Source organism: Acomys russatus, chromosome 11, assembly GCF_903995435.1.
Source record: "Acomys russatus chromosome 11, mAcoRus1.1, whole genome shotgun sequence".
NCBI classification, from domain to species: domain Eukaryota; kingdom Metazoa; phylum Chordata; class Mammalia; order Rodentia; family Muridae; genus Acomys; species Acomys russatus.
The window spans coordinates 10,186,772-10,202,302 of record NC_067147.1 but is presented as its reverse complement, the minus strand read 5'-3'; the positions used below and the strand labels follow the sequence as shown (position 1 = coordinate 10,202,302).

General features: G+C 50.8%; 1 protein-coding gene across 1 annotated transcript; it reads left to right on the top strand.

The window, feature by feature from the left end:
* The first annotated feature begins 226 nt into the window (after positions 1-226).
* On the top strand, positions 227-7,878 carry LOC127195135 (gastricsin-like). The gene is made up of 9 exons (XM_051152559.1): positions 227-285; positions 2,087-2,246; positions 2,944-3,061; positions 3,656-3,774; positions 4,181-4,380; positions 5,675-5,794; positions 6,295-6,439; positions 7,183-7,281; positions 7,642-7,878. Exons 1-9 carry the CDS (start codon positions 227-229, stop codon positions 7,789-7,791), a joined length of 1,170 nt encoding a protein of 389 aa, XP_051008516.1. The 3' UTR covers positions 7,792-7,878.
* Positions 7,879-15,531: the final 7,653 nt, after the last annotated feature.

Genomic DNA, 15,531 nt, shown 5'->3' with positions numbered 1-15,531 from the left:
AAAAAAAAAAAAAAAAGAAAAACAGAGAACTATTGATACGCAGAGTCCAAGGAACACCTTGACTTTGGGGTCCAGGGCAGGGGTCATGCTTGCCCAGGGCTGGGAGTCAGGGGCTGGGCCAGCTCCTGGGTATATAACAGGAAGGAGTAGTGCTCAGGTCTTCACTCCACTGCAACCGTCGACCTCGAAGCGGGTTTTCCTGTGAGACCAGCTGCGAATCGGCATCATGAAGTGGATGGTGGTAGCCTTGCTCTGCCTCCCCATCTTGGAGGCATCTTTGCTCAGGTGAGACTGGAGACCACTATGGACACAGAGAGCCTGCAGTGGGAGCCTGGAGCCTAGTGCATGGTGCTAGGGAGGTGTCAGATCCCCTGGGACTGGAACCACAACTGACTGTGGGTGCTGAGGATTGGACCCCGCTTTTCTGGAAGAGGAAACAGTGCTCTTATCCACGGAGCCATGTCTTCAGCCCCTTAGTAGCTGTTAATAGTAATCTGGAGATAATTTGAGGTAGTGGGAGGATTTGCACACATTATAGGTAATGCCCATGGACTTGAGTATCTGCAGACATTGGTACCTCATCTTTTTAAATTATGACTCAATCTTTTTTTTGCTTTAAAATTTATTTTCTGTATATGAGGGCCAGTGTGAGTGTACCCGTGCCACAGAACACATGTGCAGGTCAGAAGACAAAGTGCATCCTTTTACCATTATGGATCCTACGAGCTAAACTCAGGCCATCAGGCTTGGCAACAGCACCTTTCCCTGTTGAGCCATCTTACTCAGCCTGCTGCTTGGTAGTTTCTTGGGTGAAAAGTCAGCTCCTCCCAAAAACTTCCATTGTGCAAACTCAGTAGAAGTGACTGGGGTGACTCTTGTCAAGAGGTTTAGCACAGAAAAGCTGGAACATAGAGTCCTAAGAGAATAAGGGGCAAGATGGAGAAAGAAGTAAAAGAAAAGGGAATTCTAGGCTGCAGAGCAAGCAGGTGCATCGGCAGAGACCTCTGAGCAGTGACAGCCATGCTTATAGTGATATTGGCAGAAACTATGACTGCAAAGTGCTAACCCTGCAGCTCCCAAGCCACTTTCCCAATGTCCTGAGAAGCACAGTAACTTCTCTGGATGGTGATGGTACTGATAAGTAGGGCTGATCAGTAGGGTTCCACTTACTCCATGCTCTGTGACATGGGCTGGTGTTCAGTGTCAAGGACCACCACAGGAAAGGATGCTTTGGGGTGAACCTGTTTTCTCTGGCACCTTTTAAAAAATGTAGCACTGTGGGCAGGAATGTGGGTCAGTTGGGCAATACTTGCCAAGCATGTATGATGCCCTGGTGTTGAACCCCCAGTGCTCTAGAAATGGGGTGCGGTGACCTATTCTTGGGAGGTAGAGGCAGAAGGATCAGAAGGTAGAAGCCGCTCTTTGATATGTACTAAGTTTGAGGCCAGCCTGAGATACAAAGACATAAACACACTGATTCTAACAAGGACAATTCTCCAAGGCACTCTCCCCTTCTTGGGAGGGAGTTGCAGGGTTTATTAGAGCAGGGGGCCTGGGCAGCAGGGGTAGTTCCATGTGGGGGTACTTCCATGGGGGGTGAGGGTGGATGTTTTGAAGCTGATTTCTTTCTAAATCCTGGAGCAAGTACTTAGGAGGAGTTTGAAGCAGGAGGAAAGGGAAGCAAAAGACAAAAAGAGAAAGAGCTTGAAAGAAATCAAGACAAAGAGATGAGGATAGAAGAGAGATACAAACAATGGACATTGTGGCAAAGAGTGGTAGAGAGATTGAGGCACACAGATGGAGCCAGGAGAGAGACAGACAGACAGACAGACAGAGAGAGACACAGAGACAGAGACAGACATACAAAGAGACAGAGAGATGGAGAGACACAGTGACAGAGACAGAGAGACAGAAGGACAGAGACATACGGACAGAGGCAGAGACAGAGAGATACAGAGAGACAGAGACAGAGAAAGAGAGACAGACAGACAGACAGACAGACGGACGGACAGACAGACGAGAGAGAGAGGGGAGCAGTCTGGGAGGAAGGACCTAGGGCACAGGCCTGACACACAGCCTTCCTCAGGGTCCCCCTGAAGAAAATGAAGACAGTCCGCGAGACCATGAAGGAGAAGGGTGTGCTCAAAGATTTTCTGAAGACCCACAAGCACGATATTGGCAGGAAGTACCGCCTGGGCAACTTTGGTGACTTCAGTGTGCTCTATGAGCCCATGGCCTACATGGACGTAAGTTTTTTTTTTTTTAAAGATTTATTTATTCATTGTCTTGTATACAGTGCTCTGCCTTCATGCCAGAAGAAAGCACCAGATCTCATTATAGATGGTTGTGAGCCACCAAGTGGTTGCTGGGAATTGAACTCAGGACCTCTGGAAGAGCAGTCAGTGCTCTGAACCACTGAGCCATCTCCCCAGCCCTTTAAATCACCCCCCCAGGGAGTCTCTGAATCTGCTACCAAAGCTGAAGTCTCCTTGCCTCAGTGCCTTGAGGTGTAGCCTCTTCTTCTAATCTGTTGTGGACAACTGTTTAAAGAGTCTGAGGGGAGTTCTTACTGTCCTTGCCTCTGAGCCCACACAGAGCATTTGGACTGCCCAGGGATAGACTGAGCATCTCTAGGCATGAGGCAGTTTTTATTTTATTTTTTTATTTTTTTGGTTTTTTGAGACTGGATTCCTTTGTGTAATAGCTCTAGCTATCCTGGATCTTGCTCTGTAGACGAAGCTGGCCTTGTACTCATGGAGATCTGCCTGTCTCTGCCTCCCATGGAGCAGTTTATGAGGGAAGACTTGCACCGCTAGTTTTGGTGTGGTCTGAAAGGCACAAGCTGGGTTCTTTCCTGCTTACCTCTGTTATAGTTGGGCCCCTGGATCTCTGAGAGCTAATGTCTCCCCTGTGACATCCCCCTCATGCCCTCTGCCCCATCAGGCTTCCTACTATGGCGAGATCAGCATCGGGACTCCACCCCAGAACTTCCTGGTCCTTTTCGACACTGGCTCCTCCAACCTGTGGGTGTCTTCTGTCTACTGCCAGAGCCAGGCCTGCAGTGAGTGCTGGATGGGTAGCAGAAGGGACAGAGATCTCCCTAGGGATGCTGGGGGAACTCACTCCTGGAGGGGAGGGTGCTGTTCCCCACTCACATGAGGTCACATGTTGAATCCAAGTCTTGCCAATGAGGCTGGCCCTGCAGCTGGGTGGCTCCTTTGCCTTTCTTGGTAAGAAATATATTCCTCCATCTCTGGCAGCTCACATCCCCCACTCCATTTTGCTCCATCCCACCCACCCTGGTCACCAGGACAAGGCAGTCCTTTAGTTGCGAGTAATCTCCGCATCATGTTTGCATCAAGGGTGTCTAAAGGATGGGTGGGAGCAATCCTGGATGTGGTCTCCTCCTGCAGTAGTTTGCACGGGCAGATGGAGGTTACCTCTGTAATACAGTGTTGGTCCCTGCCAGAGCCCTGGAGTCCGATTATCTCTGGTCCTAAGTCTGTGCTAGGGCTCTTCATGGGTGAGTCACTGCTGGCCACCCCTTGAAGTCTTAAGTAGGGGATGCTGGGGTTAAGCACAGGCTGGGAGGGATGGCAGGCTCTGGGCTCCACAGCAGGGAGCCCTCCACTCAGCAACCCACCTGTCCTTGCAGCCACACATGCCCGCTACAACCCCAGTGAGTCCTCCACTTACTACACGGAAGGGCAGACTTTCTCTCTGCAGTATGGTACCGGCAGCCTGACTGGCTTCTTTGGCTATGACACTATGACGGTGAGTGAGGGTCCCTACTCCTAGCTGGCCCAGTGGGGGTGGGAGGAAGATGGAGGGTGCCTTACATAGAGCCCCTGAAACATGATGGAAATTCTGCTCATAAGACGGATGTCTGCACAGGACCTCGTCCATTCACAGTGCTGACTCTTACTCATGGCCATTCAGTGCCAGGAGCTGAGGAAGTCACGAGGGAGCCTTCGGTTGCGGCCATTTTCATCAGAGACATAGATCTTCAGGGGAGGGAGGGACAGGGCAGGGGCAGGGACAATGCAGAGTCTGTCCTGACACTTGAAAAGAAGATGGCTCCTGTGAGGGGTGCTGAAGTGAGAAGGGATGAACAGGAGTGAGGGGCTCTGGAGGAGGAGGGAGGCCCAGTCACTATCCCTCTCTTTAACCTCCTCTCCAGGTCCAAGGCATTCAGGTCCCCAACCAGGAGTTTGGCCTGAGTGAGAATGAGCCAGGTACCAATTTTGTCTATGCAAAATTTGATGGCATCATGGGCCTGGCCTACCCTGGGCTGTCTGAAGGGGGCGCCACCACCGCCCTGCAGGGCTTGCTGCAGGAGGGTGCCCTCTCCCAGCCACTCTTTGGTGTCTACCTTGGCAGGTAAGCAAACATTTACAAACCCTCAGTCGTTCCACTACCCAACTGAGTTGTGATAAGTTGAGGGTTGGAGGCTTTAGCCAGACCTGTTCCTGCAGAGCCTCCCTCTCCAGTTCCTGAGTTTTACACACCCCACCCTAGATCTGTTTCCTGTCCGCTCCTTTTTTTTTTTTTTTAACAGTTATTTGTTTGTATTAGAGCAGGGGTTGGGGCATAGGCCACAGTGAGCTTATAGAGGTCAGAGGACAACTTGCAGGAGTTGGTTCCCTCCTTTTGGGTCCACGTGGGTCCCAAAGATGGAACCCAATTTGTCAAGCTCAGCCAGGAGTACCTTCACTTGCTGAGCCATCCTGCCAGCACACTGTCCTTTGTGCTCTTTAACTGTGACAAGCCTCCTAGTTCAGGCTCAAGTCTGGGAGTCTGGCTTTCACCCCAGCACTTCCTGGGTCTGACTCCTGTGCCTGCCCCACTGAGGTCCCTCACTGGCCTGGACTTTCTCCTGCATATCTCTCTTGTATAGCAGTCTCCTGTTTCATCTCCTTTGATCTATTGTTCCAGCTGGTCCTGGAGTCTTTGGGGCTTGGGTCAGGATTGACTTGTAACCTGTTGTTATCCCTCCAGCAGACCAGAGCAGGCCCTGACTGGGCCCCAGGTGTCTCTCTTTTTTTCTTCTGAGTTAGCTTCCTTCTAGGGAGTGCCCAGGTTTGAGGGCTTGGATCTGACATAGGCACCTTCACTTGTCACCAACTCTGCTGACTTACTTTTTGCCTCTTTTAATCACTCTCCTTGTCACCTCAGTCTATCCCTTCATTCTCTACTGTTTGCTAGTGATGGGCTACCACAACAATGTGAAAGACTTTCTTCCTTCTCCCCCCTCCCACTGCCCCCTCTCCCACTGCCCCCTCTCCTACTACCCCCTCTCCCAAGCCTCACTTGTCTGTTTCAATAGAAAAGTTAACAAGCAGGCTTTTGTGATGAGTTCTGTCAACCAGCATGAGGTAAAAAGCAGAAGGCAACACAATAGCTGGTGGGGTTCACAAAGTATCAGTCCCTCCAGGGAGGGCTGGGGCTCTGTGAGCCATCTTCACTCCAGAGTCTGAAGCACTGAGGTCTCTGAGAGGCCCAGACCGAGAGCCCATCTGAGGGAAACAGCCCATCTTCAGGAAGCTCCAATCTGAAGGAAACACTGACTGTCCCCACAAAGTGCCAGTCTGAGGGAGCCTCAGTGTGAGATGAAGGAAGCAGCTATTTCACCACAGGAATTCTCAGGCCTTCCCTTGCCTTGTGTCTTCTGTAGCCAGCAGGGGTCTAATGGAGGACAGATCGTGTTTGGAGGTGTGGATGAGAACCTCTACACTGGGGAGATCACCTGGGTTCCTGTCACTCGGGAGCTGTACTGGCAGATTAGCATCGAGGAGTGAGTCTGTGGTGGGGGCCTCGGGGAGTGTGTCCTGGTACCTCAAAACAACCCTAGAAACTATTGGCCAATGCAGACACCCAATGGTGGGGGAGGGAGGGAGAGAGTCTCTAAGATAGGCCCTCTCCCAAAGTCACAGCGACCCAAACCATCCAGGAGCATCAAAGCCCAAATTTGGAGAAGCGGGGTTAAGGCCACAGGGAAGGGCAGGACATCCAATCTCAGGGTTGAGGGCCCTGCAGTCTAACTCCACAGGTTAGACTCAGAGCGTGTGTTTTCAAACTCCTTGCAACAACCAGTGGCTCTGGCTTTTGCTGTGTCTAGGCCACTCATATGTCTTCATATAGACTCTAAGGTGGTGTGAGGTGGGGGTCCCCTTACCTTCCTCAAGAACAACTTGTCTCTGCATGCATCCACCTGTGGCGCCCTTTTAGGAAGACCCTTTGACTCCCTGGGACAGATAGGTGGGAGCTGAGGCCGCTGTCTGTTTTACCATTCAGGTTCTTTATTGGTGAGCAGGCCTCTGGCTGGTGTTCCCAAGGCTGTCAGGGCATTGTAGACACCGGCACCTCTCTGCTCACCATGCCTTCCCAGTACCTGAGTGAGCTGCTGCAGGCCATCGGAGCCGAGGAAGAATACGGAGAGGTGAGTCTGGAGGAGGCGTTTCTGCGAGGTGTGTGTGTGTGTGTGTGTGTGTGTGTTTTGCAATTTCTCTTTGGGAACACAAAGATAGCTGAGTCCTTGGCCTCTAGGCTTTTAGCTACTGAAGGCACTGGTCAGGGCAGGGAGGGTGGAGACCTAGAGGCTGGAGCTGAGGGAGTGTGGCAGGGCAAGACTTTTCCTCTGAGCTGAAGTCACCATGAAATATGAATTAAACACTTTAGGATTAGAGTCAAATAACCAGAAGGTGGGGGCCACACAAATGAGTGACAAGGGACAGCTCTGCAAAGCCACACCCCCTTTGCTTCCCCATGCTTTCCTGGCCTGCTTGGTCCCAAGCCCTGCAGAAGGTTTGCTAAGGAGCCCATCCCAGTGATTCCGGGGGTGAGGGTGTGTATGTCACCGACAAAGGGCTCCATGTTCTACCGATCTGTAGGTTCAAGGGCACTTACTAAGGGAGGCAGCAATTCAATCTCTCGGAATGGACAGTCCATCAGGAGCAACGCTTTAGCGTAGTGGGCTCCTCAGGTGTCTTCGGATCCCTCCCCATCTGGGCCAATGCTGCTGAATGCTGAGAGTGTGCAGGCCAGCTGTGCCCCCCACCTCCCCAGGCCTGGACCACAGCAGAAAGGGGACACAGGCCTAGGGTGTAGAACGCTGAGGTGGCAGATGTGCTGGGCACTCTTCTGAGTAAGATATATCAGCCTCGGCCCTGTTCCTCTTTGCAGTATTTTGTGAACTGTGACAGTGTCAGCAGCCTGCCTACCTTCAGCTTTGTCCTCAATGGTGTCCAGTTCCCTCTGTCACCCTCTGCCTACATCATCCAGGTAAGGCCTAGTTCCTCTGGGCAGAGCTGTCAGTCTAGAAAAGCTATGCTGAGGTTTCAATTTAAGGTGGTCTGTCTTCAAGGCCTAACTACCAGGCTCACCTGGTGCAGGTCTGGAGCGGGGAGTGGGGGGGGGGGCGGGGGGGTGGTCTGTGAAGGAAGAAGGCCTCAGCCTCTTAGAACCACTGCAACGTGAAGTCAGCTATTGGAGAAACAACTACTTTCCCTCTCAAGCCCCTGTGGTTCTTGCTATGAAGGGTCAGCTGGCTCAAGAGCCCTTTGGACAGTCTTTGTGTCATTCAAGGCCAAAGTTAAGTCCACACATAAGCAAGTGTGTGACTGTTGTCTTTCTGTTGGACAGGAGGGCAGCTACTGCATGGTTGGCCTTGAGACCACCCCTCTGACTGAGAATGGCCAGCCCTTCTGGATCCTTGGAGATGTCTTCCTCAGGTCTTACTACGCCATCTTTGACATGGGCAACAACAGAGTCGGCTTTGCCACCGCCGTCTAGGCTTGCCATCTAGACACCCACATGCCCTTCTTCCTCTCAGCCTTCCACCTCTGCCCTTCCTCTCTGCTTCCAGCTTTCCTTCTCTGGACCCTGCATTTTGTGTAATAATAAATAGTTCTCCATATTAACCAGCCTGTTGGGGTCCTTTGTGTGTATGGTGTGTGGGGTGCGGGAGCTGGGTAAAGTTGGCACTTGTCAGATTCCTGGGTGTCGGGGAACTGATTCCCACTTGGGGAGGTGGGAATCAAGGCTAGTTCCGTGAGACTCTGATCATGAGACTCTATTTGGGGGAAGCGACCAAATGAGAAGCAGAGGCTGGTTCAATGCAAATGCAAGAGGAAGTTTTCGGTCCGACATGATGGGGTCCACCTGCACCTGAGGGAGAGGTGACCCCGAGTGACAAAAGTAGTGAGTTTTTATACTTTTTCAAAAGCAGACTTGTAACAATCCTATTGGCTACTTCACATGACCTTTAATTCTATTGGGTAGTTGTAAAACTATGCCTCAGCCTGGAGGTGTTCAGGATCAGAGGGACCTTGCTGTTTTAACTGTCTTGGGGTGGGGGCAGGTGGGGTAAGTTCCTGTTTGTGCAGGATAGGACTGTCAGTTCTACAGGGTGGAACTCCTCAAGGCCTGTCCCCTGTTTGACCCTGCTTCAAAAAGGAGTTAAGTTGAATTTCTCATTCCCTACTCTCTTTGGGTAGCTATTTCAATCATTAAACAGGTTGTATCGCAGTCAGAGCTGTATGAGAGTCCGAGGTGTCTATGGCGGTATATCTAAGCACCGTAATCTGAACAGCATTAATGTGTTCCCTAATAAAAGCTACTCAACGGTTTACAATGCAAGGCCCAAGGGTGAGCAACAAAGGTAGCATGTACATCCCAAGAGTCTTGTCCCAGTTTGCACAGGTCTGGGGACAAGGTAGGCCACCAGGTATATGGGGGATGTTACCAGACAGTGTCCCCAGTGGCTGACATGACCATCCAGGTAAGCCTGGACGGAAAGTGTGACATTGGTGCAGTTCTACAAACAGTTAAAAGAGCGGGTAGCAGCACAAACATCAGCAGGGTCTTCACTTTACTCAGGCGTGGGGAGGGTGGCGGTGGCGCAACTTCAGCTTCAGGTGGTTGCCTGTCTTTTGGACATCCCACTCTTGATCTCTGGGTGCTGGAGCCGGTTTCATGTGGGCCCAGGTGGTGATCCCATCGACTTTCAAGGCAGTGGGAGTAGTCAGTAAGACAGTGTAAGGTCCCTTCCAGCGGGGTTCCGGAGGTGGCCTGCTGCCTCCTGATGAGGACTGTGTCTCCTATCTGGAGCTGATGAGTGATGTTGGGAGTCCCTGGAGCATAGAGGGCAGAGAGTTGGGACCAGATTTCCTTTTCCATAGTCTGTAGGGCCAGAAGCCTAGACATTATGTCCTTGTCATGATGTTTGGAGAGCTCCAAGTTGAGCCTCGTAGCCACCAATGGTGTGGGGGACCCATATATGATCTCAAAGGGAGTGAGGCCCAAAGGGGTGTTCCAAACACGGGACAGGACCAAAGGAAGGAGCACCAGTCAGTCTGCTCCAGTCGCTAAGGTCAAGTTAGTTAAGGTCTCTTTAATGGCTCTATTCATCCTGAACTTTGGGGACGGCATGTGCAAGGTAGGCCCCAATTAGTCCACAAGGTGGAATCCAGTCCCTGACTTACCTGAGACATGGAGGCAGGTCCATTATCAGACCCTATTAACTTAGGTGCCGAACCACGGGGAGATCTCTTCCAAAATATTCTTGGTCACCATGGTGGCTGTTTCCTGTTTTGTAGGAAAGGCCTTGACCCAGCCTGAGAAAGTATCTAACAAGACTAACAAGTGCTTAGAGCCATATTTACCAGGTTTGATCTCAGTGAAGTCTACTTCCTAGTGCACTCTGGGATGGTCCCCTCTGGGACGTTTTCTCTGCTGTCTATAGCCCTTATAGCTGTTTCCCTGTTGGCAATATACACCGCTTCTTGTTCCCTCATTGCCAATGGTCCTCAGGTCTGGGACGAACATCTGTCATCCTTTTACTGCTTCAGTTAGTTTCTTCTGACCTAAACGAGTCCATTATGCATCTGTCCTATCCAATCAGCTGCTTGTTCTCGGGGAAGAATAGTTTCTCCCTTTAAAGTTTTCCAGTGTCCTTCTTTAGGCAAATGATAGTTGGAGGCATACCCAGTAATTTCTGCTTCATCCTCTTCTGTGCAGACTAGGGGAGGCCACCCCTTAGTCCAGTCCCAGGCAGGGTCAAAGTCCTTGTTTTGTTTTTGGCTTAGGATAAGGGCTTCTGTTTGTGCCGCCACTTCCTTGGCTACCCAGTCGGCCAGATCATTCCCCTGTGCTACTGGAGAGTTAGACTTTTGATGGGCAGTGTATAACGCTTACCTCTTTAGGTAGGTGTAGGGCTTGGGGTAGATTTAGGATCAAGTGTTTGTTTTTGATTTCCTTCCCATGCAAGGTCAGGAGACCCCGCTGTTGATAGATGGCTCCATGGATGTGGTCGGTCGCAAATGCTTATCTGCTGTCGGTGCAGGTGTTGATCGGTTTGCCTTTCCCTAGTCCCAGGGCCTTATAGTAAGGGCTATAAGCTCAGGTTTTTGTGCCGAGGTTTCAGGTGTCAGTCTTTTAGCCCAGACAGCACCATGTCCATCTACCGCCGCTGCTTCTGCTCGCCGTTGTCCATCCAAGAGGAAGCTACTGCCGTCTGCGTATCAGGTAGCCTCAGCTTCTGACAAGGGCTGGTCAGCCAAGTCCTTGTGCCATCCATGGGCCTCAGCCAATACCTGCCGGCAATCGTGCTCTGGGATGTCCATTTCAGGGTCTGGGAGCAGCGTGGCTGGGTTGAGGCCCACTGATGGTGCGAAGGTGATCCTGTCTGCATTTACCAAAAGAGTCTAGTAGTGAGTCATCCGAGCATTTGTTAACCTTCAGTCTGGAGGCTGACAGATGACATTCTCCAAGGCATGGGGGGCTGACACAGTTAGATTTTGACCCAGAGTCAGCTGGTCCACATCCTTGACCAGTAAGGTGACTGCAGCCACCAGGCAGAGACAAGGGGGCCACCCCGCTGCCACTGTATCCAACCTCTTGGATAGGTGTGCCACTGGTCTCCTCCATGGTCCCAGACTCTGGCTTAGGACCCTCTTAGCTATGCCCTTGTTTTCTGTCATGAATAAGTAGAATGGCTTGTTGTGGTGGGGCAACCCCAAGGCAGGTGCTGACAGTGAGGCCTGTTTGATAGTCTTAAAGGCTTTATTCTCCTGTTCACCCCAGGTTAAAGGGTGACCATATTTAGTCAGTGGATAGAGACGGGCCGCTAGTCCTGAAAGCCAGGTATCCAGAGGCGGCAGAACCCGGAAGTGCCCAAGAATTCTCTCATCTCTTTTGGGCTCTTTGGAGGAGGTACGTGGAGTATAGTCTCTTCTCTGGCCTGTGAGAGCCATCTTTGTCCATCCCGGAGTAAAACCCAAGGTGCTTTACCTCTCTCTTTGGCAGATCTGAGCCTTCTTCACTGAGGCACCTCCCTCACCTTGGTCAAATTGGTGGGTCACCTAGCCGTGTCTTTGCAGCCTGCTAACAGAGCCTGGCGGTAGCCCTTCAGGCACTCCCTACCTTTGGGGGTGTTGGGGTCCCAGGTGGGTCTGCAAAGAGGGAAGCCATCGTCGCTGTCCCCCAGGTTTCCCATCTGTACCCGGCATATTCTTTCGAGCCTTGAGCAGGATGTGTTTTCTTTCTTCGGTTGTGAACAGAATCTGTAAGAGCTGTTGACAATCATCATCCCAAGTGGGCTGATGGGTAAACAGATAGATTCTATAAGGTTAGTGAGGCTCTGAGGATTGTCTGAAAAAGGGGGGTGTTGGGCCTTCCAGTTGTAGAAATCAGAAGACGAGAAGGGGGCCAATTTTGAATAAATGGTGACCTTTTGCATCCGTGAGGTCCAAGACCCTAAGAGGAAGGGTCACCGTGCAATTGGGTGACAGGGCCCGTCTGCTCCAGGTTCCTATTGCAGGTCCTGACAGCCAACAATTGGGGTCCCCCAGGGCTGTGGGGGGAGTGGAGGGTAAAGGCATGGAGGAGTGGGGACCTTCTCCAGACTGCCTTTAGTCTCAGGGTGCTCCGGAGGAGCGGCTAGAGAAGCAGGTGATGGAAGAAGAGGAGCTGGTGGGAGAGGAGGAGAGAGAGAGGCCGGCCTGGGGACCAGCGGGGATGGAGGAGGTAGACCTAGAAGTAGCAAGTCTGTAGTCTCAGGATCTTGGAGAACAGCAGGTTTCTGAATTTGTTCTTTGGGCTGTTGCTCCTGTAAGGTGAGAACCTGTGAGATCGGATTAGGGAGAGATGGACGAAGCCTCGGGGGTGGGTCAGTGATGAGCTCCTTCCAGATAACAATGTAAGGAACCTGGGCCAGGTGGCCCTCAGACCCAATACCAAAAACAACCTGTCTAACAGCCATGGTGGTTCTCAGGTCAAAGGTGCCAGTGGCTGGCCAGCCAATTTTGAATGAGGGCCATTCGGAAGAACAGAAAGTGATCATTTCCCCCCTTCTTGACCACCAGTGACATGTCGTGCGCTCTGGTTCTAACTTCGGTCCAATGGTCAGTAACCACAGCCAAAGGAGTAGACTCCGCCTGTCCCATAGTCAGATAAAAGCCATCAGTCCTAGTCCACAAGCAAACACAAAGATACAGACTACCAGAACAGCTCGCCACTGCCACTGACGAGGAAGAAACCAAACCAATGTGTGGAGGCCTAGATATCCACCAGACACAAGGCGCCCACACACTGGGTGGAGAGGAATTGTGTCGGCCATCCTGGCGGGGACTCGAACCCCGACTTCAGGCTGAGGGACTGTCACCCTCACAGACATTCGCTAACAAACCAAAACCAGAACCAATAATAAGCGGACACAGAATTATACAGAGTAAGACAACACAGAGACAGACTACAGTACCTGACAGAAGCTCAAGCAACCCTCCCATCATGGTCCTCTCTTCTCAAACGGTGCTTCGATTCTCAGCCAATGCACCAAAACTGTGAGACTCTGATCAGGAGAGTCTATTTGGGGAAGCGACCGAGTGAGAAGCAGAGGCTGGTTCCATGCAAATACAAGAGGAAGTTTATTGGTCCAACTGGATGGGGTCCACCTGCACCTGAGGGAGAGGCAACCCTGAGTAACAAAAGCACTGAGTTTTTAAACTTTTTCAAAGGCAGATTTGTAACAATCCTATTGGCTACTTCACATGACCTTTATTCTACTGGGTAGTTCTAAAACTATGCCTCAGCCTGGGTTCAGAGGGGACCTTGCTGTTTTAACTTTCTCGGGGTGGGGGTGAGTGGGGTAAGTTCCTGTTTGTGCAGGCTAGAGCTGTCAGTTCTGCAGGGTGGAATTCCTCAGGGCCTGTCCCCTGTATGAGCCTGCTTTAAAACAGAGTTAGGGTGGATCTCTCAGTTCCATGCTGACTGACCTCAGTGGCCACAGGTTTCCTGGTGGGTTACCAGGATGCTAAGTGGAGCCCAGTTTGAGGCCCAGCTTGGAGACAGGCCTGCGCCTTCATGGTTTGGAGCCCATTCACAGGTTCCCTCAGAAGAGATAAGACAGGTGATGGGGGTGGGGGAGGGATTGTACAGGATGGGCAAGTGGAAAATACTCTGTTGTGCCACTTCCCCAAACTTCTCACTGATCTCGAGGCCACAGGAGTGTCCGCTAGCCGAGTGTCAGAGGCTGGCACAATACAGAGCTATGAGTGTATTTTCAACTTTGACTAGAATTTTCTGGAGGATGCTGTACCCTGTTCACTTCTAACAGTGTGGATCCTTGTAAAAAACAAGCTGTTTATTTCTAGGGAGGCTGCAGATGGTTGACATTGAGGTAGGATGACTATTTTCACTCAGTCTTCTAAGTCCCAGGATTGGGTTTGAAGGAGGGCTGTGTCTCTGGTCTGGACAGGAGGGACAGCTCTTTCACAGACTCTATCTAAGCAGCTGGTGAGAGGCTTGCCACTCTAGACTTCATTTTTTTTTTTCTGAGACAGGGTTTCTCTGTGTAGCCTTCGCTGACCTCGACTCATGTTGTAGACCAGGCTGGCCTTGAACTCACAGAGAGATGACTGCCTCTGCCTCCTGAGTGCTGGGATTAAAGGAGTGTACCACCACTACCATCTAGACTTCATTCTTTTGCTTTCTTAGGAGTTTCTTAGAAAGCCCCAGGAACTTGGGGTCACATGATGAGGGGAAGAGGAGGAAGAGAAGAAGAGGGAAAAGAGGAAGAATAGAAATGGTGTGGAGGGGGAGAGGGAAGGAGGGAAAGAAAGCGGCAGGAGGCAGGGAGAAAAGGGGATGAAAGGAGAAGAAGTGAGGAAAAAAAGAGGCATTGGTCAGGGACTGGAGAGATGGCTCAGAGGTTAAGAGCACTGGCTGTTCTTCCAAATGTCCTGAGTTCAATTCCCAGCAACCACATGATGACTCACAACCATCTATAGTGAGGTCTGGTGCCCTCTTCTGGCCTGTAGGTGCCCTTGCAGGCAAAACACTGTGTATAAATAATAAATAAATAAATCTTAAAAAAAAAAAAAGAGGCACAGGAGGCTAAGAATGATATGCTAGCGCCCTTAGCTTCCAGCAGGAGAAGGAGACACGCTGGAAGACTGAGTAATGGTGGTGCTGATGCTGTCCCAATTGCTCTTACTCTTTTGTTAGTTTGTTTGTTTTCGTTTTTCAAGACAAGGTTTTTCTGTGTAGCCTTGGCTGTCCTGGACTCTCTTTGTGGACCAGGCTGTCCTGGAACTCAAAGTGATCCACCTGCCTCTGCCTCCCGAGTGCTGGGAGTAAAGGTGTGTGCCACCACTGCCCGGCCAACTGCTCTTACTCTTAGAGACAGGGACACAAGGACAGGATCCAGGTCTTGCACCCCATTCCAAACTGAGACAGGATGGCTGAGGACAACTGGGGGGCTAGGGAATAAAAGGAGTTCCCCTTACTTCACCAGCTGAGAATCATGACTCCTAGCATCATGAACACTTCCAGTGGCTTGTGTCAACACAGAGAGAATGTCCACAGGAGGGCTAGAATAACACGCCAGGAGTGAAGACACTCGCCTTTAATCTCAGCATTCTTGGAAAGCAGAGGCAGGGAGATCTCTGTGAGTTCGAGGTCGGCCTGGTCTACAAAGTGAGTCCAGAAGAGCCAGAGCTACACAGAGAAATCTTGTCTCAAAAATCCAAAGAAAAAGGAAGAAGAAGGTGGAGGACAAGGAGGAGCAGGAGGAGGAAGAAAAAGAAGAAGAAGAAGAAGAAGAAGAAGAAGAAGAAGAAGAAGAAGAAGAAGAAGAAAAGAAGAAAGAAGAAGACTCTCTTTTCTGAGATAGGGTCTCATTTGGCCTTGGTTGGCCTTGAACTGAGGGACCTGGGTTAGATTGTCACGACCTACTTGAAAGAAGGTGAGGACTGACTCCCCAAGTTCTTCTCTCCTCTCTACATATAAGCTATGGCATGTTCATCCAGATGAATAGGTAGATAGATAGAGAGACAGACAGACAGATAGATACATAGATGATAGAGAGATAGATACATAGATAGAGAGAGAGATAGAATAAAAAAATAGAGCTGTGGTGATTTGGAACAAACAAGTGTTGAATAAGGAGGCCATTGCTATAAGTGGGTCACTCATGACCACTGAAGGTGCCACTTCTGTTTTTCAAATACCACCTTTGGTTGTTATCTGCACTGC